General features: G+C 37.6%; 1 protein-coding gene across 2 annotated transcripts; it reads left to right on the top strand.

The window, feature by feature from the left end:
• The first annotated feature begins 1,311 nt into the window (after positions 1-1,311).
• On the top strand, positions 1,312-25,487 carry LOC110793418 (ATP-dependent RNA helicase FAL1). Of its 2 annotated transcripts, none has more exons than XM_021998288.2 (8): positions 1,312-1,689; positions 1,800-1,848; positions 1,955-2,092; positions 15,357-15,593; positions 17,617-17,656; positions 17,727-17,833; positions 17,935-17,988; positions 24,848-25,487. In XM_021998288.2, the coding sequence occupies exons 1-7, from the start codon at positions 1,628-1,630 to the stop codon at positions 17,950-17,952; spliced, it is 651 nt and encodes a 216-aa protein (XP_021853980.1). In that variant the 5' UTR covers positions 1,312-1,627; the 3' UTR covers positions 17,953-17,988; positions 24,848-25,487. The 2 variants fall into 2 exon arrangements, with proteins under 2 accessions (XP_021853980.1, XP_021853982.1); XM_021998290.2 differs by having other exon boundaries at positions 1,358-1,689; positions 17,736-17,833.

The following is a 25,487-nucleotide window of genomic DNA, read 5'->3' as shown; positions in this document are numbered from 1 at the left end:
TGCTTGGAATCGATATGCTTGAAGTTGGAATTTAAAAATTGCAATGCAATTGAATTAGCAGAAATTTCCGGGTAGGGTTTACGAAATCCTACGATTTAGGGGTGATTGAATGAGGGATATCCATTAACGCTTGAATGAGGGGTGATTGAATGAGCGATTGATAGGGGTGATTGAGTGAGGGTTTACGAAATCCTTCAATTAAGGGGTGATTGAATGAGGGTTTTTGAATTTTTGGAGAGAGAGAGATTCGAAGGGTTTATGAGATTTTCTCTCTTTGTGATTGGTTTTCTAAGTGTTTTTTATTTGTGGGATTCATAGGTTTTCAGTTACTAATTAACTTAGGATAGCGGTTTCTTTTAATAATTAATTTGTTTTTCAATTCCAAGGCCTTAAGGGTATAAAAGACTATTTCAAGGTGGACACCAAAAGTGGTGTTACCAAAATGTCCCTCCCCTCTTGGCTTATATAATAGAGATTGAGGGCTTCAAGCCTGAAACAATTTGATGACTACCCTCTTTGATACAATTTGCTTCCAATATGAGGGCTATGTATATGTCTATTTTGCAAGCAAACTCTAGATATACATGTTGTATTGCTTCCAAAATCATGTTATTGTGGTATTACTATAGGTATTGTGGTTGTTTGTTTTTTAGGAACATGTAGTTTGAATTCTCATATTCAAAGAAATACTGATATATCTTTTGGCTTGTTATTGTGCCTCCAAACTATCAATAACAACTAATTGTAAATGTATTTAGGGTTTTGGATTGTCTATTACATGCACATCCAACTTTAGCATAGCATAGCATTTACCATATTGTTTGCATTTATCATAAAATTATATAAGTTGCTGTCTTTTATTAGCATTTTTACGAAACAATTTTTATAACTTGGGGGACCGTGCACGCTAGCGCACGATCCAACAACTAGTATGGTATAAGGTAGCAATTGACAACAATAACTAAACAACTAGGTAATAATTGACAACTTTTAACAAGGTAGGTGCCATTTACAAAGTCACTAAAAACCTAGGTAGTACTCCCTCTGTCCCAGATGAGTTGTTACACTTTCCTTTTCGTCCGTCCCAGATTAGTTGTTACACTTCTAAATTAGGAATGACCCCACAATTATTATATTGTCTCTCTTCCACTAACTTTTTTTTTTGTCCCTACATCTTCTCTCATTCAATTAAAAGAAAATACCCCACTAACTCCTGTCACATCTACTTTTTCAATAAAATAACAATTGATAACCAAACAACCACCTATCACCAAAAACTTTGTGCAAAGGTAAGTGTAACAACTGATCTGGGACGGAGGGAGTAATTGACTAATTTTTCTTAAACTATAGTTACCAAATACACGGTTTATAAACCCTTTTTTCTATGAACTTTTATTTTTATACGAACCAAATCAAAAATGGAAAACTAGTTTGAACATTGTATTTTTCATTGGAAAATTTCAATGAAAACGTTTTCGCAATTAAACGAGCCCTAATTTAATCATTGTAAAATCATCCCTAATCAATTGAATTGAACACTCAAAGGCTACACATACACAACGAGCTCGAAAGTACGAAACTCCTTTATCCCAGTTTCCCGGCACTGTCAACCGTCAAGGAGCTAGAAATGGCGATAGACTCCATAGAGACCTCTTCGTCTCCTTCGCAATCGCCTTCTTATACAATCGGGTACGTAATTGTACAATCCTCTAAATCTCCTCGTTTTTTTTTTACTTAATACGAAGTATTTTGTTTCCTTCCCCATTTTAATGGAGCTTCGCAATTCATCTTTCCTGCAGTCAGCCTCGCCACTTCTACCTCGCCGTCGATCGCCCCCCTTTCAAAATAGTACATATATATCTATCTCTCATAATTCTACATTTAGAAAGAAAACCTTAATTTTGAATTTTTCTGATTACTGAAAATTTTGGGATTATTTTGATATAATTTGCAGGAGACATTGATTGATTTGCTCGGAGTAGTAGGGCGAAGATCAGGACTTCCCATGGTAGTGTGTTGCAGTTCTCGCGATGAGCTTGACGCTGTTTGTTCTACCGTCTCTTCTCTTCCGTACATTTCGCTCTCCTCCTTGGTACGCTTCAATTCTTTTGTTTTTAATTTTTTTATGCCCTCTATATTTTTTTGTTGTATTGATGTAAAGATTGATCTGCGCCGCGATGAATATTTTTTTATGGACGAAAAATGGTAGAATTACGATTAGGTTTTGGTTGTTGGATACTAACGGGATGTCTTGTTAGCTTTTGTTGATTAGCCTCTGGCTTTTGTCCGATTCTCGTAGCAAAAGAGGAGTTGTAATTTACGGTTCGAAAATAGTAGTCTGATGTATGATTTGCTCTGATTTCTTCATATACTCCACTAAATTTCGGCGGGAATGACATGATAGTCGCAATTGATTTCCTGATAAATGTACTTTTCTGATAAAATTCATGATGCGGTGGAGTAAACCGGATTTTTATTTCTGGATTGGAAGAGAAATGTCGATTAAAGTCTGGAATGATGTGCTATTAGTAGGCAATATGGTGCTGCACCATTTTTTTCCTTTTCTATATTGGTAAAATGAATGAAGTTTCACTATTAAAAAGAACTTCATTTCATGGCATTCCAGCACTAACCGTTTGCTTGAGCAAAATGAACTCCTAATGATAGTCAATTGTAACTAATAGTATGAGAAGCATGCCTTCTATGAAGATATGGCAAGTTTGCTTCTCATCATGTGCTTTTGCACTTCTGGTATCAATTTACCAATTTCATAGCCTATGGCCTCTCTTGCGATTTTGGTCGGCAGGTTTAAGCTTCTGCAAATCTGACCTTGTTACAAACATTTGTAGCAGTCTGCAGTCCTCCTCACTAGCTTCTCTTGTCAAAAGCTCTCATCTTGCTTTTTCTAGCCTTATTTGCTAGCCATGTATTGAAAATAGTATGAGTGTTGGTAGTTGTTAAGCTCCACTTCTTTATGCAACAAACCATTTACCTGATAATTACGAGGAGCTAGCGTATCTTTTTTTTTTTGGGTAGAACAGTAGAGCCTATTGTGAGTGCCTATAGCTCCATGGGGTTATAAGTTTTGGTATTCAGGAAAAACTAGGGGTAGGTATCCTTATTGAGCGAGAATATATTGATGATGCAGTGGACGTGTCCCGAAAGAGTGATCGAATTATGACAAATATATATGACGCAAAGAGCCACACCCTTCTTCTTATTAAATTAATGAATATATATATTACAATACCTAACTATTTTTAACCTAACAATTCTTAGATACATTGAGATAATACTACTACTAATACTAATATGGTAATCCTAATTTTAAGATAATACTAATATTATGTTAATCCTAATATTAACATAATATTAATATTCCTAATATAGCTTAACATCCCCCCTCAAGGTGGAGCATGTAGGTCTCGAATGCCCATCTTGTCAAGAAAAAATTCAAATTGCGCTTTTCCTAACGCCTTTGTAAAAATATCTGCTAATTGCACCTTCGTTGACACATACGAAGGATAAATAACACCTTCCTTGATTGCATCTCGTATGAAATGACAATCTGCCTCAATATGTTTAGTCCTTTCATGAAAAACTGGATTATGTGCAATGTGAAGTGCTGATTGACTATCAAAAAACACACGCATGCCTTGCTTGTGCTCCACCCCCAAATATCTAAGTAGTTGCTTTAACCACTTTAACTCACATGTCAATGCTGCCATCGAACGATACTCTGCTTCTGCTGATGAGCGCGATACTGTATGTTGTTTCTTAGTCTTCCAGGAAACCGGAGAAAGGCCGAGTAATACAAACCATCCTGTTAACAAGCGACGAGTCAAAGGACAACTAGCCCAATCCGAGTCACACCATCCCTCTAATCGCAAAGCACTATCAGAACGTAAAAGAATGCGTTGACCCGGACACTTCTTTAAGTATCGCACTACTCTTAATGCTGCCTCCCAATGTTTTTCCTTTGGTGTCTGTATAAACTGCGACAAAATGTGCGCAGAATATGCCAAATCTGGCCTAGTCACGGCCAAGTAAATTAGACGGCCTACGAGACGTCTGTATTTCTCTACATCTTCCAGTTCCTTTCCCTCTCCCTCTGCAAGTGCTAGCTTATGATTTTATTCTATTGGAAAGTCTGAGGGTTTTGCACCTAGTAGACCTGTTTCGGAAATAATATCTAAAGCATGTTTTCGCTGACATACATAAAAGCCACTCTTGCTACGTGCAACCTCCAACCCTAGAAAATATTTCAGATGACCCAGATCCTTCATTTTAAAGCATTGACTCAAATATGCTTTAAAACTATTTAATGCAAATACATGGTTTCCGGCAATAATCATGTCATCAACATATACTAGAACGCTCAACTGTAACTCTCCTTTCGAAAGGGTGAATAGCGAGTAATCAGAATATGACTGTTTAAACCCATACTTCTTCAAAGCAATGGATAACTTTTCAAACCAACACCGGGGTGCCTGTTTCAATCCATACAATGATTTTTTCATTCTGCAAACCATGTCAGGATTATCTTTATGAAACCCAGGTGGAATTTTCATATAGATTTCCTCCTCTAAATCACCATGTAAGAAAGCATTATGTACATCCATTTGATGCACCTCCAAGTTTTTCACTGCTGCAACAGCCAAGAAAGTTCGCACTGTTGACATTTTATCAACTGGAGCAAAAGTTTCATTATAATCTGTACCTTCTATCTGATGATTGCCTAAGCACACCAATCGTGCCTTGTTCCGGATTAAATTTCCATCCTCATCTCTTTTCTCCGTATACACCCACTTGCTCCTTAGTGCTTTCTTTCCTGGAGGCAATTTTTCTAGGACCCATGTCCCTTGCCCTTCAAGTGCGTCAATTTCTGCACCCATAGCCTCTCTCCACGCTTCATATTTCATTGCCTCTTTAAAAGATTTTGGGGCTCTTCCCTCTGTAATAGCTGCAATAAAATTTCTATGTTTCGCAGAAAATCTTTCATAATTAACAAAATATGTTATAGGATAGGGAGTACCTGAGGAGGATGATGTCAAGGATGAACTTTCCGATGGAACTTTATTTTTCCGTATAGTATGCATCACACAATCTTGAAGTTTGAAGGAAGAGTATTTTTGTCTCTTCCCTCGCCCCAACTTCTCCTCACTTCCTGAGCCTATCGTCGTACTACCAGACATAATGTTTCCTGTACTATTGTTGCTCATTTGCCCTATAGCTGTTGTCTGGCTCGAAGCAGGCATTGTGATCTGTGCCTCTTGCTGCACTTCAGCGTGCGCTTCATGCGACACCTCGTCTAACTCCTCCTGCAACACTTCTCCATCACTCGCTTCTACTGGCACACTTGATGCCCCTGTGTTTCGTGCATTATCGCTTATTCCTACTGTCTCATCATCACTCCTATAATCTACCACATGTTCCTCAATAACACTTACTCCGACAACATCATCTCCCATACCCTCGGTATAAGGGAAAACCTTCACATGAAACTTAACATCACGTGACACAAAGAATTCTCGTGTTTCTAAATCAAACAATTTCCACCCTTTCTTGCCAAACGGATATCCAATAAGAATACATTTTCTACCCCGAGAATCAAATTTGTCCCCTTTACTCCGTTGATTATGTGCATAACAAAGACATCCAAAAACACGAATCAACTCATACGACGGAATTTTACCAAACAACATTTCATATGGCGTTTTATTATTGAGCAAAGGAGTTGGCGTTCTATTTATCAAATAACATGCCGCTAAAATACATTCCCCCCAAAATTTCTTTGGTAACTTAGCCTGAAAACGTAACGCATTTTTCAACACATGATAATTCAAACCAAATTCCATTTTTCAAAAAATAACCTTGCAGGCAATTAAATTCAGTACCATTATCACTTCGTATCACCTTAATATCTTGATTAAATTGACGTTTAGTCATTGCAACAAAATTCATAAACACTTCTTCAACCTTAGTTTTATTACGAAACAAATAAATCCATACTCCTCTAATAGTTAAAAAATATCGAGCACCACAAGACGAATGTGTCTTATAGGGCCCCCACAAGTCTAAATGTATCAATTCAAACATTTCACCAGCTTTATTTTCACTAACAGGAAAAGGACTCCTAGTATGCTTAGCACGAGGACAAACATCGCATACATTATTATTTCTCCTAACAGCATTACTCACAGGAGGAAGAAGCTTCACAATTCTTTCCGATGGATGCCCCATTCGTTGATGCCACAGTTCGACTACACATTCTGTCTCAACCGCACACACCTTGACCAATGGAATTCCACGGAAAAAATAAAGTCCATCTATTCGTTCACCCAGGCCAATCATCTTCCTCGTCAATAGGTCCTGTATAACAAATATTTTGTTAGTAAATTGAATCACACAATTTGATTCATCACTCAACTGCGTCACAAAAATTAAATTGCAATTTAAAGTAGGTACAAATAACACATTATCAAGTATTAATCCTCCATTCAAATCCACCGAACCAATTTGATTCGAGTTAGTGTATTGTCCATCTAGGAGGCCTACAGGGCAATTTTGGATCGTCCACACATTCATCAATATTGAGAGGTCGTTTGTAACATGATTTGATGCTCCGGTATCAACGATCTATAATAAATTATTATCGCATATACCTTGCAATTTTGCATTGTTTTTTGATGTCAACAGGTCAATAATTTGCTGGACTTGAGTGGAGGATACTCCTGCTAGCCCATCAGTCATCTCAGAAGCAGCCGAAGAAGTTTGATGTGCCTGACTTGTGAGTTTGTTAGCTCGCACACCACCTAGTGGCCCTTGATTACTTGGCCTTGCGACACCATTGCCTCCTACACGACTCGGCCCCCACGACCGCCTCTACTATTGTTACGGCCAAATCCTCGTCCTCCTTTTCTCCTATCATCCCACCATTCAGGAAAGCCAACTAGCTGATAGCACGTCTCATCCTCGTGGCCTTCCCTATTGCAATTGTTACAAAATCTAGTGGCATGATCTTGATAACACGACTGACCTCGTACCTCAGTCTTGAAAGCCATAATGTTACCCTCATGTTGATGGCCTTCCTTTATTCGTAATCCTCAGTATTAGTCACTGATTGGTATGCTTCATCTATAGAAGGTAGAGACGTCTGTCCTAGTAATTGGGCTCGGATGGCTTCGTAAGGTTTGTCAAGCCCAATCAAAAAATAATGTAGATGATCCTCTTCTCTAATCTCCGCTACTTGCGCTGCAATACCACACGTGCAACCTCCACAATCACACTTAGGTACCCTTGCATGATTCACAACTTCCTTCATGATAATTGACAGTCTGCAATAATATTCAGCTACTGTCTCATTACCTCCCTGCTTGCATTCACCGAGGCTTGTTTTTAATTTGCAGACACGTGTGCCGCTGACCACGCAGAAGCGCTTCTTCAGGTGAAGCCACAAAGTTCTTGCATTATCATAATCTCCTACGGTTGATCTCAACGATTCCTCCAATGTGTGTGTGATCCATGATACCAACATAGATTGGACAACAATCCAATCTGCAAGTCTGTCCGGGCCTGTTGTTGGTTCTTTGATTGCTCCATCAATGAAGCCAAATTTTCTCTTTGAAATCAAAGCTCTACGAACCGATGTCGACCACTCATCGTAGTTCTTAGAGCCTCAAAGTTTAATTGGTGTAATTATATTTCCTGGACCATCTGATGATCCAAGATAGTATTCCTTCGCGAGTTCATCCTTCGGTGGCGGAGTTTCCTCATCATCCTTCGCCATTACACGATCTCAAAACTCACCGTGTTTCTCTCCTCAATTTTGGAGAAAAAAAAAATCTTACCTTGCTCTTGGTACCATGACAAATATATATGACGCAAAGAGCCACACCCTTCTTTTTATTAAATTAATGAATATATATATTACAATACCTAACTATTTTTAACCTAACAATTCTTAGATATATTGAGATAATACTACTAATAATATGGTAATCCTAATTTTAAGATAATACTAATATTATGTTAATCCTAATATTAACATAATATTAATATTCCTAATATAGCTTAACAAATTATGAGTATTAAGCTTGTGATAGGGGATGAAGTTGTAACTATTGTGAGTGCCTATGCACCACAAGCAGGACTAGATGCTTCAACTAGACAAGAATTTTGGGAGGATTTAGAAGAAGTGGTGCAACGTGTCCCTAGAAGTGTGAAACTGATCATTGGTGGGGATCTCAACGGACATGTAGGCTCGAGTTGCGAGGATTTGAAAGCATTCATGGTGGTTTTGGGTATGGGGAGCGGAATGAAGCGGGAAATGCTATTTTGGATTTTGCATTGGCATATGACTTGGGTATAATGAATACTTGGTTTGAGAAAAGAGACTCTCACCTAGTAACCTATAGGAGTGGAGATAATACGAGTCAGATTGACTTCTTTTTAGTAAGGAATGCATTGAGACAGTGCTATACCAATTGTAAGGTGATTCCAGTTGAGAGTACAACAACCCAACATAGACTTGTGGTACTTGATTTTCGAGGTAGAAGTTATATAAGGAGGAGAAGACCACTAGTGGAGCCTAGGATCAAGTGGTGGAAACTTCAAGGGGAGCAACAACTAAAATTCGTGGAAAAGGTGCCAAGTGAAGGTATTTGGGCCGGGGATATGGATTTGGATATAGACTCATTATGGACAAGAATGGAGCACACAATATAGGGAGTGGCGAAAGAGGTCCTAGGGGAATCTAAAGGAATCATGACACCAAGTAAGGAGACATCTTGGTGGAACGAAGTTGAGCAACAAGCTATAAAGAGAAAACGAGAATGCTATAAAGAGTTGGGAAAATGTAGAAGTGATGAGAACTACGAGAAGTACAAGGAGGCTAAAAGGGAAGCAAAGAAGGTCGTAAGAGAGGCTAGAGCAAAGGTGAATCAGGATCTTTATGCAAGATTGGATACAAAAGAAGGGGAAAAAGACATCTATAGACTTGCTCGAATGAGAGATAGAAAGACGCGAGACATCGGGAGGATTAAATGTGTGAAAGATGTTGATCAAAAAGTTTTGGTGGGAGATAAGGAAATCAAGGATAGATGGAGGTTCTACTTTGATAACTTGTTCAACGGGGATCTAGGACGCGATATTAGGAATACAAATATCCCTCGGGATATGGTTAACCTAGACTTTATGCGAAGAATTCAAAACAGAGAAGTCGAAATGACACTGAAAAAGATGGGACGCACGAGGGCAGTGGGGCCCGATGGTATACCTATGAGTCTGGAGATGCTTGGGAGAGAGAGGGGTTGTATGGTTAACAACTCTTTTGAACAAGATATGGGGAAGTAATAGGATGCCATTAGAGTGGAGGAAAAGTACTATCATCCCCTTGTACAAGAATAAGGGTGATGTCCAGGATTGTGCCAACTATGGAGAAATCAAACTAATGAGTCATACTATGAAACTTTGGGAGCGGATTATTGAGCAAAGATTGAGGAGAGCTGTGAAAATTTCGGAGAACCAGTTTGGATTTATGCCTGAGAGATCGACTATGGAGGCCATTCATCTTATAAGGCAACTAATGGAGAATTATCGGGATAAGAAGAAAGATTTACATATGTTTTTCATTGATTTGGAGAAGGCGTATGATAAGGTACCAAGGGAAATTCTTTGGTGGGCATTAAGTAGGAAAGGAATTCCGTGGAAGTATATTGATATCATCAAGGACATGTATGAGGGAGTTAGCACGAGTGTGAGAACTAGTGTTGGTTAGACCGAAGAATTCCCCATTACGATTGCAGTGCATCAAGGTTCCGCACTTATCCCGTTTCTTTTTGCTATAGTCATGGACGAATTGACTAGGTCAATCCAAAATGGTATACCCTGGTGCATGATGTTTGCAGATGATATTTTGTTGATTGATGAAACAAAAGAAGGAATGGAAATTAAGTTGGAGTTATGGAGACAAACTTCGGAATCTCGGGGTTTTAGGCTGAGTAGAAACAAGACGGAATATATGGAGCGTAACTTTAGTGGAGTCCAAGATAGAGAGACAGGGGCGATTACCTTAGATGGGAAAATTGTCCAAGGCTCTGAAATGTTCCGTTATTTAGGATCTATTATCCAAAAGGATGGAGAATTGGATGGCGATGGCCCATAAAATCAGAACAGGTTGGTTGAAGTGGAAAGGTGCCACGGGGTTCCTATGTGATTCAGGCATGCCCCAAAGATTGAAGGAAAAATTTTACCGCACGGCAATTCGACCGACTTTGTTATACGGCACGGAATGCTGGGCAGTGAAACATTGTCACGTGCACAAGATGAATGTGGCGAAGATGCGCATGTTACGTTGGCTGTGTGGGCAAACAAGAAATGATCGTTTGAGGAATGAGATTATTAGGAAGAAAGTAGGAGTTGCACCGATTGAATTTAAGATGATGGAAAATCGTTTAAGATGGTTTGGACATGTAAGCAGAAGATCAAGTGATGCCCCGGTTAGGAGAATAAAAGGGTGACAAAGTGATAGAATTGCAAGGGGTAGGGGAAGACCTAAGAAAACTTGGAGGATGGTGATTGAGCACAATATGAGCTTTCTTGGGATTGAGGAAAATATGGCGTTGGATAGGACAGGGTGGAGGGAGAGAACATACATTGATGACTTCATTTGACTTATACAACTTCAATGTTTCAGTTTCTCTCTATTTTTACTTTTATTTTTATTTTTATTTTATTTTTAAACTTCTTTCAATTTCTTTTAATTTTACACACTATTTTGAAATGTACTTATTTACTTATTCATTTATTTTAAACTTTACTTATTTTTTATTATCTCTTACAATATTTCTTCTATAATATTATATATATATATATATATATATATATATATATATATATATATATATATATATATATATATATATATATATATATATATACATTTTTCTCTTATCTTACTTTCATTAATTCCACTTTCTCTTCCTTGGTTTTTTCTTTTTTACTTCCTGCTCCTTTCTGGTTTGATTGGTGACAATGATGATCTCCTACGACGATTCATGTTAGCCGACCCCAAATCATTTTGGTACTAAGGCTTTGTTGTTGTTGTTGTAACTGTAGAGCCTATATTACCCATCATGCATACCTGGGAAGTCCACCTGCTGCTTTCAATATGCTAGTTATGACCTATTATCGAGTGTTCAACGTACCCCTCGGGATCAACCACTATATATTTTTCTTTTGGCTTTGGAACTGCATTAAGGGGCATTATGGTAAGACGGGATGAAGGATGAGCCAAGGAACCTTCACGAAGTCGCTTCGTAGAGTATTACACGTCATTCCAATATGATACCTGCCTTGCTGAGTTGTTGTAGGAAATCGTTCAGTTTTTGTTGCTAGGCTTCCTAGAATCCTAGCCATCAGGCATCCTAGAATGAACAAATTACTGGTAACTTTCTTGAACTAAAGCAATGCTCTTATGTTTATACCCCCATGAGAAGATCTTCCTAGCATTTTATAGTCTTCGATGGTGTGACAAAGTGTTAAACCCAACTGTCATTGTTGCGGTCATACCTTTTCTAAGAGGCGGATAGTATATTACCCATCCACTGGGTTCAGGGGTAATCTAAGTTCAAGAAAAGAAAACTCCCTTTTTGATATTTTAGATTGTCCATTGTCAAATGCGGATGCCTTTTCCCTTATGCAACATTACAAGTGTATACATGGCTCTTCATCATATTCGTTTTCAGGCCTAAAAGTAATGTTAAGTGTAGCACAAACTTGGAAAAATGATAGTCTGTCACCCCTTGAGGTTAAGAATAGATAATTATACAAAATTCAAATGTTTGCTTGAGGCTCAAACATGAGTGATTGAGTGGTGTTATTGTGAGTTTTTTTTTTTTTTTTACCCATATGGCCATATCCTTCAAACTCTTATCTCGAATGGTTTTGTAAATCTATTCCCTAGTGTACTATAAGGCTTGTGACATGGTTTCTATTTGTCATTGTTTGCATTGGAACAAAGAGAATAGATTGTTGAAGTTGTACAAAAATATCCCGAGGCCAGAGCGTCAAGTAATCAAGCTATGCCTATAGGGATGTCAATGTTATGTTATTGTGTTCTTCATCTTTCAAGCAAATTAAATATATTTCTGTCATTAATTTTTTGCTCATAGATATCAGTTTATCTCACTTGGTATCAGAGCGGTACAGTGTACGGGTTCTCTCATTTTCAGAGTTTAATAAAAGAAAAATTCAGAAATAGAGGTCGCTGAAGAATGGGCAGCAAAGACGAATGTAGAAGTGGATTCGAGAGGAGTTTGCATATATTTTGAGCAAGAGAGGTCCCGAAATTTCAGATCTCGAAGAAGAGCGGCGAATCCGACAAGTACTCCAAAATTATGAGTTTAGCGGAAGTAACTTGAATGACTTTATCCTTAAATTGGAGGATTTCTTCCATTTTTTCCAGTTAAATGAGGAATGAAGAACACATAATTTGAAGGTTGCCATCCCATCATAGGACTTGATGGCGATGTACGACGGTGGTTTGAAGGGGAACACCTGGGTTTCATGACTGGGGCAGATGATGCTACACTTTGGTTGCCCGACCAACTCTGACGAAGTTTAGCGACAAGGTGGTACCAGAAGGTCGCTTTAACTCATTGTCAAGGCACATTGGATGATGGAGGAGACGCCACTAGAAGGTCCGACAACCATCACTGACTTTCAACCTTCATGTGAGAAAGAGTTCAGTAACCTTCTTACGATGGAGTCTTCGACGTTACCGGCGAAGGCGACGCTAACAACATCAGTTCCGGAGGAAATAAGGTATGGAGGAATACGTGGAGGGGAATTTTTCGGTGGGTTTAGTGGTGGAGGTCGAGTTCGAGTTAGGTGCGAATTTGCTGGTGGCCATGTTGGGGGAGACATTAATGGATGGAAAAACGTTGTCGCCGGCAACAACCACAGTGGTGGAAGAAATATCGATAAAGGTGGATGTGAAGCAAGTGGGTCAGATGGTGGACTTTAAGATTTTTTAGGCCTAAGTATCGGCGACGATTCAGCCTTCTTCTCCGGTGAAAGATTGAGCGGCGATGTAGGGTGGAGCTCACAAGGGTCAATGTTGCAGAAATTTCCAGTTATGAAGTGTAGAAGAAACTTCGAAGATTTTTCCTTTGGCTTGGGGAAGAAGATAGATTCAAAATATTCAGAAGTTAATGTTAATTTTGTAATTCTGCAAAGTGATGACACAACAGACAGAATTGGATGAAGTCACGTGTCTTGGAGGGGAATGGGAAGAAAATTCCAAAATATGTTAGTAAAGGCATATTGGTAAATGGACTAAAGGATAAAATGATTGACACCACTCTAGTGCCATGTGCATCTAAAGAAACGGAAGAGCTACATGCCAACCCAATTAATTTTTGTGAGGAAATGAAGCTTAGTGGGCTGACCCATTTAAAAGCCTTATTTTCCTTACAATGGAAAGCCAAATAAACGACTTTAGGTCCAATTTTATTATTACCCCACCATTGAATCACTATTAGTCCAACCATCGGTTCATGATCCAACCCAACATCAATCATACCCAATGTGCGAGACCTAGATTCTCTAGTTCTCTACCTCACTTTTTATTTTTAACCCAAATTTCCTTTCTGATTTTCCCAACCCAAAACCTTGCAATCAGATGTAGACTCTTCTCCCATCTTACTTTCACCACATGACAACCTTATACTCTTTCATGAAAGCCTGTAATACCCAACAAACATGAGCTTGACCAACGTTGATCCGCGTTGTCGAGGCCGAGAATCTAGTGCCGACTACTATCCACCTTGAGGACAAGGTGGAAGTTTAGGGGGCCGTTATTGTAATGAACCAAGTGTAAGGGAAGGACATACTAGGTAGTGAGTAATATTAGGTAGAAGACAAATTAGTTAGGTGTAGTAGAATAGTTATAAATAAGAGTACATTGGGTTATGAGAGGCATGTGGAGAATATGGTAAAGCTTAGGCTTTGGAGAGTGGTGACTTCAAGCCATTAAACCTGGAGATTGGTGGCCTCAAGTCACTACCTTTTGTATCCCATTTTGTGTTCTTCATCTTTCAAGCAAATTAAATATAATTATCATTTCAAGCAAGTGAGATGAACCGATAATTTTGAGCAGAAAATTAATGGCAGAAATATATTTAATTTGCTTGAAAGATGAAGAACACAAAATGGGATACAAAAGGTAGTGACTTGAGGCCACCAATCTCCACGTTTAGTGACTTGAGGTCACCACTCTCCAAAGCCTAAGCTTTACCATATTCTCCACTATTCTATTACACCTACCTAATTTTTCTTCTACCTAATATTACTCATTACCTAGAATGCCCTTCCCTTACACTTGGTTCATTACAATATGTCTTTGCAAGATTTTGTGAAAATGATAAACAACTCTGTTTAGTTGACATTCATTCACAAAAGTGGTTTACCTAATCCATCAATTATCTGACTAAGTGAGGTTCAAGCTAGCTACAAACTCGTACTTATATAATTATAAGCAAGGAGCCGCGGTTCGGATTTCTGAATAAGCTGGAAGTGAAGTAGCATGTGTTGATCCCAGCAATCAAACGGGAGGTAAGGCATAAAAGATCCCAAGCTGGCAACGCATCTTCTTTGTTCAAGTGTTGTAGACATTTACTCCATATGTGATGTTAATTTTATAGAACCCCTTTGCTCAACTTTCCCTAGCAAAGCATAGCCTTGGTAATAGCCTTGGTAATACTGGTATGCAAAGTGGTGGGTACTGAACGGCTTTTAAATTTCTACTCTATTTTTTTAATTTATTTTATTACTCATAAATTTATGTTTCTTGGTTAAGAGAAATACCGCTTCTTTTAGGTTAGACATGTATCACTTTATGTCTTTGTAGTAACAAGGAGGTGGCATTCTTCTATTCATTCGCTTGTTTCATATTCCCTCCGTATTTATTTAAGGGATACACTTGCTTTTTCCGGCTGTATTTATTTAAGAGATACACTTGCTATTTTTAGTAACTTATCAACCCCACCGTCTAATTAAATAATACATCTAATTTACCCTATGACCCACCATCCTATTAAACAAATAATTTCAGAAACCCACCTCACCTCCCACCCCCCAAAATGACATGGTTCCCACTGTTTACTTATTAAAATATCTATCCAACCCCACTTGCTTTATTATTTTATTTCATTGAACTCTTCTTCTTAATATCCGTGCCCGACCAAGTGTATCCCTTAAATAAATACAGTCGGAGTACCAAATTTCTTTTTTGGGCATGTGGCATACTATATAAATGCAATCGCTTATGGTTTATATTACATACCTATTGGCAGTATAGTGATCTTGCTGAATCAGATCGTTCACAAATACTTGAGAGTTTCCGCAATGCAATCATCAAGTGGAACCACAATGCTGCTGAGTCTATAAACGGGGGTGGGAATGGGGAAGAACCCGAAGAAGAGCCCAAGTCTCATATGGTAGTTGTGACAGATGCTTGTCTTCCAATTGCTTCTGGCGAATCTCCTCTTCCTGCCCGTGTTCTGATAAATTACGAGTTGCCTGCAAAGAAGGTGACCTTTTGCCTTACTAGAATAAGAATTAGCCTGCATTGCTATGTGCTTGTATCTTCTTTTTCAATGTTCATCTGAGTGAAGAATGGAAGGATGTTTGCATGGTTAACGTTTGACTTTCCCGTAGATCATATATTCAATAGATGGTATTTCTCTTGCTTTTTATTGCAGTTTGAAGTTAAGTTCGGAGAGCATGATAATGAAACGCTTGTTTTGTGAACTGCTCTTTGGATTCTTCTTAAATTTTGCAATTGTCAAAGGAAATGTTGGTCTTGGAACATGTGGTATATTTATGGTGTCTTACTCCTCTACGTTCTGTCTCGAATTCTCGATAGTGTATCTGTGTATGAATAGAGGTGTTGAAGCACGAGGGAAAGGGTTAGGGCGTTTGTCTTTAAGTAAAGCTTTTTAGACTGGAGGTGCCCTAAGTCACTTGAGTCAGTCTATAAGGTGTATGTCTGGGGGCCTGTTTATATTGTACAACAAGCTTATAATGAAGCATTAAAGTTAATAATGAATCTTTTGTTGTTTATGTGCGACGTATGATAAATATTGCGGGAAAATAATTATTTTTTCATCATATCTGATTCTGGGTGAATTATGTTTTACCGTTCGTATAGATTACTGTATTTTATGTATTTATTTATTATGCAAACGCGTATTCACTTCTCGGCTATTTCCACAATGTCTAGGACTTTAAGTTCCGGAAGTTCGGAACCCATACAACCTTCCTGTGTCTGTAAGCCTTTTAACATACTGGTACAGATTGTGAAATTCATTATTCTGGAGGAGTCGTGGCAAAGGTTGTTATTGTCCGAGAAACATCCCTGCTTTGAACTTTGAAGCATGAATTTTCATTTTATATTAATATAAACTTAGCCCACCAAATTGAACGCGAGAAATTTCTCTAACTAATGAAAACACTTTTTACACTCCTGATTCCAAAACAAACCAAGCTTGATCCTATTAGGGAGGTTGACCACATGCACTGCTAGTTGTAAGGTATATGAATCTTGTCAAAGGGGTTGAGCCGTTGAGGTTTAAGCCAAAATATGTGCTGGATTTCTGCTTGATACATCCTTACCCAATTGGCCATGAGATTGATTTGACAACGAAGAAATGTTTAATCACAAGTCTTATTACATCTTCTTAGTGGCATTTATGTGTGGTATAGGAAGAATCTTCTACTCTACCAATGGTGTTGATATATGTAACTGATGCAACTGGAAGTAATTAACTAATGATGTATCTTAGTAAATTTCTAACTGAAGACATTTTTGGTAATTAATGAGACAAACTCAGGTTTCATGGCTTGATGAAGTGTTAAATGTGGATTCCATTGTGCTTATCTTGATGAAACTTCTTTTAAATGGCATGAGGTTCTTAGGGTGCGCTCTATTCACCTGATTGTCACTTATTTTATCTAAACTTATCTTATCTTAGCTTAGCTTATCTTATCTGAACTTATCTGAACTTATTAGAACTTATCAAAACTTATTTTAGTTATAAATTGTACTTAGCCAACCCTTATTTTTCCCGAACTTATCTTAACTTAATTCAACTTATTTTTCCTGAAATAAGTTGAATAGAACAGAGCCTTAGACCTTTGTTCTACACTTCTACCTATGCCATGTAGATGACCTAGTTGAGATATACATGTATAGATTACATTCTTTTATCTCACTTGCTTAATATTTTAACCCTTTTCAAATTATTTCACTTGTTGTATAGTTATAGTGCAGGCTTTTGATGCCCTAACTCCCTTGCCAGTTAATGAGCTTAGGGATGGATTTGGTTGGCCCCATGTCATCCTTCTTTTAATCTTCATCTACTTGTCCCTGAAATAGAAGTCTCTCCTGAGTTTGTAGTTGTACTGTTGTAATATTCTTTTTAACCTGTGTACTATCTCTTTTTGATCTTGCAATAACAGCATCTCCCTTTATAGTTGGGGTGGAGGGTGTATATCTGCCTTCTTTTCATTTTTTGAGCCAATAATTTATATTGGGTCAATTATTGATTGCAGGAAATATATACGAGGCGGATGGCTGCTTGTTTAGCTTCAGGTGATTTCATCATACTTTATGTAATCATATTGTATGAGGCACCATCTTTTATCATTTTGTATCGTGCAAGTGTCTTCAGATGGGATTGTGATTAACATGGTTGTCGGGGGTGAAGTACTGACTCTAAAGAGCATTGAAGAAGGCAGTAATCTCATCATAGCTGAGATGCCCATACAAGTTAGTTCATTTTCACTGATTCTGTCATGATATTTGATTCACTTTTTTCGCATTCTTTTACCTGTTTCTATGCTGTAATAACTTAATATTTCCCTGCTCAGGTGTCTGAGATTTTGTGACGGTAATTCAGGTCATCTAAGCGTTGGATTATTCAGGTTCTTTTACTCTCTTTGATGTGCAACATCTTTACATCTTTTGTGTGTGCATTAAATGTACGCTGCATGTATGAATTTTCATACTCGTAGTTGACTACAGTATCAACCGCAGATGATAAATGCCAATTTTCTCTTTCATCGTCTTCTAGCCATGTTTAGCTGCTGTTATAGTCTATCATGCAAAAAGCTACCTATTTTTAGTAAATTCTTTGAAAGGGTATTCAACTTTTGTTCCTAAGTCATATGTTTCTTTGTCAGACATGATAGAAGAGTGTGGTTGGCTGATTCCTCGGGTCCTTTACTTGTTTTTCCTTTTATAGCTTTTGTTTGGGTTGCTAGTTTGGAGAACTTTAATAGTTGTGATAATTGCTGGTTCAGAGACCGTACAAGGCTTAATCTCCTACTGTGTGCACATGTGCACTTTATGTCTAGCTATTAAGGAGACAAAATAAATTTGTTTTTGCATTGTCATGTGGCTATTTGTCTGTAGCAGAAACTGTCAGGTTGGTAAGTGTTCATCGGGGTGTCCTTTTTACTATTCTGGGTTCTGTGCATATATGAAATTTGGAACCCTTCAGGGGCAACTTGATGGTAGGCTGCTTTCTTTGTCATTATATGCGGGCTTTGGTGATGTGAGGTCGTGTTCTTCATTGGTTTCTTTATGAAATTGAGAGGTTATTTAGCTTCACTTTAGGCTCGCCGGGGTGCTCCTCAGCGTGTCCCCTTTATGATGTACCCCACACCCCCACCCCCCTTCTGTTAGGAATTGATTTATACAAATAATAAACGTCAGGGTTTAAGGGTTGGATCAAGTAATTATTAGGTAATGAGGAATGCGTTTGATGTGGTAAATGGGGACGAGATGGATTCGATTTGTTGTATTTAGAACTAAAGAAGTCTTCAATGCCCATTTGAGGGCCTAATACAATGCTTAGCTGTTATCATGATGTCCTCTATATTGTTTTTGCTCTTGTTGTTGTCGTTTTGATTAAGTAAACTGATATGGAGTAATATACTGAGTCATTCAAATAATTTAGCTGGAGTTTCCGGGGGAAAGTGAAGGGAAAGTGGGAAACAATTCAGGGGAAAAATAATGATAGTATTATCTTACTTCTAGGATCTTTTCTGTTCCATTCCGGCATTCCCTTTTGTTTTAGGAGAGAAAAAAAATAGCTCTTAGGGTTTATATGATCCTTAGCTCACTTGTTGCGTTCTTGCAATATCTCTCTGCACTAAATTATGGCCAAAATGTGTCTTAACTTGTGTAGTTGTGTTCCTTCTACATGGGTATGCAAGTATCAAAGTGTTGTCATCGTTAATTCCTAGCGTCCAGGGGCATCATGGCCGTGTTTGGTTCAGTGAAAACACTTTGATCTGAAATTTTCTTTCATTGGAAATTAATTTTGAATGGAAATCACGTTTGAACTTCATTTTCCTTTGTCTGCTTTCCTTGATAGAATAAGTTTAGAGAGAAAGAAAACGGGTTTTTCATGAAATGCACCGCTAGTTTTCAGATTATTCATGAATACCCTTCAAGTTTTGAAAATTCACCAAATGCCCTTGATTTTTCGCAAATGCACAATAGGCCCTTGATGACTAACGACCGTTAACTGTGTTAGTCATTAACCTCTAACTAAGCCAATTAACCTAATTAACCTCTAATTTATTAAAATAATATAAAAAAGCTCCCTTCCTTCTCTTTCTTCTCCCCAATTATTCTTCTAGCGCCGCCCGCTTGCCTACCACCGCTGGGCCTAACTTGCCGCTGCGGTTGACGTGCCGCCACACCCGAGACACCATCCCAAACACCGCTTTAAACCCCTATCAATGTTTTGCTTCTTAATGAGAAACACCACCATAGTCATTGGAAAATTGCTCTCCAACCCGGAATTTTCGCACCTCACTCAAATCTAAGGCAATGTCATGCAATTTTTGTTCGTATTTAGGCATGAATTCGAGTATTTAATTTTTAATTTCACTCAAATTAAATTTATTTGACAATTTGGGGCAAAAATTAGGGTTTATATTTTCGGGCAACATTCTTTGAATTCAAGAAACAATACAATAATCAGAGTATTTATTCATGCAATTCCAATCAAGTGGTGCATTGTTGAGGCTTTCATGCTTGTTGAGGAGAGAGAAAAAGAGGGCGGTGAAGGGGAAAGAGTCGAGAGTAAGAGGGGCGGTGAAGGGGAGGAGGAGAGAGAAAACGGGACGATGAAGGGGGAGGAGGAGAAAGTAACGGGGACGGCGAGGGAGGAGGAGGTTGGAAAGAAGGGGGATGGCCATGGTGGTGAGCTGGTCCAGGAAAAATAAGATAAAGGAATGGAAGAACGAAAAGAAAAATGATTTGACAGTCCACATTTATTGGTGATGATCCAACGATCGTGACAAATTGATGATTGATGATCTAGGAAGTTATAAATGATTAGGAGTCAATGTTATGGACTTGATAGAAAGAGTCATTAAGTCCATGTCAATGTATTTTAGTAAAATTCGGGGGTATTTGGTGAATTTTGGAAACTTTTAGGGTATTTCAAGAATTAGCTAAGGGCATTTTATGAAAAAACCAAAAAGAAATAAAAGGGAAGTTGGGGGATATGCAACAAGCATTCCTTCTTTATTTAGGAATGCTTGTTCCAAACCCACTCTAAGCTATGTGGCAAAACGGCTCCCTATGTTACTCAGATACGGGTGTCGGTGTCGTGTCCGACACGGGTGTCGGAGTATCCGACACTCCGATTCAAATAATTGCAGACACTCCGACACGGTCAAAGGAGTGTCTTGACTTAATTTTTAGACACGGCTCCTATACAAAGTGTCGGATAAAAAAGCGACACTTTTTATAAAATAACAAAATTAGTTGTCAAATAAAAAAAATATGAAGATAGTGAGGTACAAAGAATAGTTATGTTTTTTTGAGGGAAAGGTACAAAGAATAGTTCTTTAAAAGTGTTACTACAAATTACAAAGAAATTAAAAAAAATGAAAAAGTTGACTAATGGTTGTCTGCAAACTACAGTAATGGAAAGATTCCCTTAAAAAAGTATTCCGTATGACAGATAGCACGTGGGTTTGTTTCCCACCTGGCACACCTCCCAGGCTCCCACACGGGCCACACTTACCCTTGTTTATTTTATTTTTTTTAAAGGTTAAAAAAAAAATTGTGCAATGAGTCAATGACCAGCAGTTTTACCATTTGACCAACAACCACAAAACAACCGACGGGAAAGAGAAACCTCTTCAGCCATGACTATGGCTGATTCTCAAGAAAATAATCAATGAAAACGAAAATTGAAGAGTTCATTATGCTTGTTTTTCCTTCTACAGCAAAAGCCCCAACATATTTTTTCTTCTCTCGCCTTCCCCGACCATCAATTGTTAGATCTAGGGTTTCGAATTCTTCAAGATCCATTGTTTTTTGGTCCGGGTAAGACTAATTTTATCATCTACTACGTATATCTTCATCTCGAATGCATTTTATTTTTATTTTTTTAGTTCTTTTCTTTTCTCCTCCCGATTTCGACACTGCAATTCGGACCCTTTTCCGACACCGGTGTCGACACCTCCCCGGACACGTGTCGAGTGTCGTGTCGCGGGTCGGGTCGTGTCGACACCGACACACACCTTCCACCGGAGTGTCGGAGTAACATAGACGGCTCCAATAAACATGAAATAAGGGACTCGGTGTTCAGATATTTCAACATATTTAGTTAAACATGTCGATGTGATCGACCTATTCTATTGAGTTTGTTGTTCGTGTTAGAGTTCCTAAACACGAATATGGCATGTTTTTATGTTCCAATATGTGGTTGGCAAAATCTGATGCAACCTATAAATTTCAACACATCAAAACAACAAAAAAGTTGGTATTAATTTATACGGTGTTTTCACCAAAAATTCCTAAGTTTTCAACTTATTCACTATGTATAAATGTATTCAAAATTTCACCATATCCTCCGAGTTTTTCACAAATGTGGCAGATCTCTTTATAGTTTATAGCCAAACACCCATTTTCTCTGTTAAATTATTAGCCCCTAATTAACCCCAAAATTTCATCTCTATTCAATTTACCCCTAACTAATCTCTAATTAACTCACCCATAATCTCATCTTCTTTAGACAACCTTCATCTAATCCTTCATTTAAACCACCAATGTTCTCCAAGAAATAGAGTGAGGTTTGGAGAGGAAATCGAGAGAAGCGCGAAGGAAGGAAGCCATGGGATCCATTAAAGAAGAAGATTTAGGGTTAATGGGCTAACAAAGTTCACTCCGTCATTCACTAAGAGCATTTCAATATATTTGTGAAAATTCAAGGGTATGATGAACTTTTTGAAAACATTTAGGGTATTAGGTTTATGGTGAATAAGTTGAAAACTATCGTAAAAAATCTCGTAAATTATATTATTCATCGTCGTTGTAGGTCCTGGCTTAAAAAATGGGGTTAGTATTTAAGCTTTTAGTTTCAATGGATGGTTAAAATTTGTTTAGTTAAATAGCTTGTGTTAGTGTTGCATATCCCTCTTGTTTGCTAACCTATTTCAACACGACACCCAAGGACATTTCATGAAAAAATGGCTATGTTGCTCAGCCTCTTTGGGTGTCGTGTCCGATTAGGGATCTGAGGATTCTGCACTCCTCCGACTCACTAGATATAATAAATTTCATATAAGACCACTATATTTTTTAGTGTCATGTCGTATCGAAGGATCGGAGGATCCGATACCCTCTGTTATCCGGAGTGTCGAAATAACGTAGGTGAGCGGTAATGTCTTTTCTAAGCCAAGTCTATAATTTAGGTAGCTAAAGGTGATGCGTTTCAGTTGTAGAATAGGTTAGATCACTCAACATGCCAACAAGAGGTATGGTAATCCTGATGCTATGTATGATGTGATAGTAGTCCTATGTCATGAACATGGAGATTTTTGTTGTGCATGCACAACTACTATTAGTGTTGGCACATGGCGGCATGACGCCCACCTATTTTCCAAACATATTAATACATCTGTAATCTGTTATCTTAAAGTATTTTAAGGTTTGAAAACTTGAAAGAGGCTGAAATGCCTGAAAACACTACATTGTGATTAAATTGGGAGCATGTCTTCTGTTGAGTACCATTTGCCCATTTCAAGTGCAAGGATAAAGAGTATAAAATTTTTCTAAGACCTAGCCCTTATTATTTCTAGTTGCTTTCTAGGCTACTAGAGTATAGGCTTACAGCTATATAGTAGCTCTAAGTACTGTTTTTGCGGACGTGCATGCTATTTATGTTTAGAATTGAGTTAGCATAAGCATCTCTTTTATTGTTATCTAAGTGGAGCACACAAACAATTTTATGTTAAAATATAATACTAAGTCTATCCCTTTGCCAACATGGAGCACATTTTAGCTATCCTTGACTTTTACGTAGTTAAAGGATGAGAAAAAAAAGGATAGGAGCATTTGACTCTGTTAAGCTTTGAGCTTTTGACAAATTGGCTTCGTTGACATTTCTGCTTTTTTGTTGTTTTGTTTAAATACTCGATGCTTGTACTATCGTTTTGATTTCTTCCTTCCTAGGAATTAAAAATCCTGAATTTTACGTGTATCATTGTATGTTTATAAAATTAGGCTGACTCAGTCTTTAATATAAAAAGTAAATGAGAGCTCCTGAAAAAAAAAGTATTTGACGAAGTTTAAAATATAATGTATAAGGAAAATTAATAATTTCTGGGGTGTACGCTGTAGTGCAGCTTTTTTTTGAAAAATAATATTTAATTTCTACGTTATGTTAATGTATGAGAGCAGGCTGTTTGAGCTAGGAACAAACTAGACACTTTCCTAGACAGGAATCATTGTTTTTGTTGTTATCAGTTTCGTGATTCCGACAACAAATATAATACTGATTTTACTTGTAAGGCGGCGAGTTTCAATTGGTATAATACATACTTATCTAGTTCGAACGAGATGATGTTTGTCCATGCAAGCAACGTTCTATAGTAGAACGAATCTTGCTGTCTTTCTCTTTCTTGACAGGGTATTCAATGTAATTAAATTGTCAGCAATAAGACATTTTAGAGTTGTTTTTTTTCTGCCTTCAAGTGTATTATCTAAAACATAACTCATGCTTTTTCAAACGATGTTTTTCCACTTTTCCGTAAATCAAATGCTAACACTATGAAGTATGGATATTTTGTTGACGATGATTCTTATTGGCGTCAAGAAAGTTGTGCATACTTAAACCAACTAGTTCTCTTGTTAGTTTTTGATTCAAATATTTTAATTCAAACTTAATAGTTTTGGATATATGGCCGTGTAAAAATTGAAATGTGTCAGATAGTTGAGATGCATGTATGAGCTTAATAATGATAATTCAAAGGGTTTCCTCTTAAGACATATTGTTGTGGTTATTGTCCCTGGGAATTGTTGGAATCTTGGACATATTGTTCTGTATTTTTGTGAAATAATGTATGCTATTGTGGTTGTTGTGGACTTGTGGTATTGGACCATGTATGTTTATGTATTTGTCTTTTCTGTATGAGAAGAATTTCAAAATTGCCTTTGCATTGCGAATATGATTTGAAATAGTATAATTTCATAGTTTTTGTTGATGTAATACGAAGTATGATGGAAAAATCAAAGTGAAAGTTGGATCTCAAAAGAACAAAACTACAAATATTTTGGAGAAAATAGAGTATGTACTAAGATACATGTGATTTCTACAGTTCAATGCGTATCTAACTGGTCGGGGTAGCATATGACTGGTTTCCTGTGAATACGACGTGCGTTTGTTTTTGCCGAATTGATGATTCACATATCATCCCTTTCCCCCCTCAAGTTTTCATTTAAGCTTACTGATACTATTAATTTCTTATGCAGGTGTATTTTGTGATCCTTAGCGGAAAGCAAGGAGCATATCCAATTTGCATGTAAAGGGGGCGCGCAAAAGAGCTGTTGTTTCAGTTCTGTAATTCTGCATATACTTGGAACGTCTGATTTGACTGAGCTCGTTGATGATACTTATTAAAATTGTTCAGCAAAACAGGTCAGCAGCTAATTTCTTAAGCTTTTGAGTAAACAAACATGAAGACATTTCCTGAATCCAACGTGTTGCACACAATCTTCTGAGGGGAGAGAGAAAAAGACAGAAAGAAAGAGAGGGGGGGAATTAGTATATTGTAATTATCTTTAGTATTTCAATTACTAGTATTTGCATTATCTAAGTACACGTATTCAAAGTATAAAATGAGTAAAATATGGTATTTGGCGGCTGTTCATATGGAGTTTCCTGTAATCTAGCAGGATACTTCAGAAAAGAACTACTCCAGATAATCTGAGTATTTAAAGTTTATTTAGTGTTGTGGGTACAAAGTAAGTGTCAGATTGATGTCATTGATGACTGTAGTCTCCAATTGTTTATTTTTGTTGGCTATTCAAAATTGCTACTTTTGTAAATCACTTCGGCATGCACGCTGACTGTATCCTAGTATTTTTGCTATTTTTGGATGCTGTTTGATAA

The sequence above is a fragment of the Spinacia oleracea genome, chromosome 3 (assembly GCF_020520425.1).
Source record: "Spinacia oleracea cultivar Varoflay chromosome 3, BTI_SOV_V1, whole genome shotgun sequence".
In the NCBI taxonomy this organism is placed as follows: Eukaryota; Viridiplantae; Streptophyta; class Magnoliopsida; order Caryophyllales; family Amaranthaceae; genus Spinacia; species Spinacia oleracea.
Note: the sequence above shows the minus strand (reverse complement) of the source record. Positions and strands in the feature narration are given on the sequence as shown.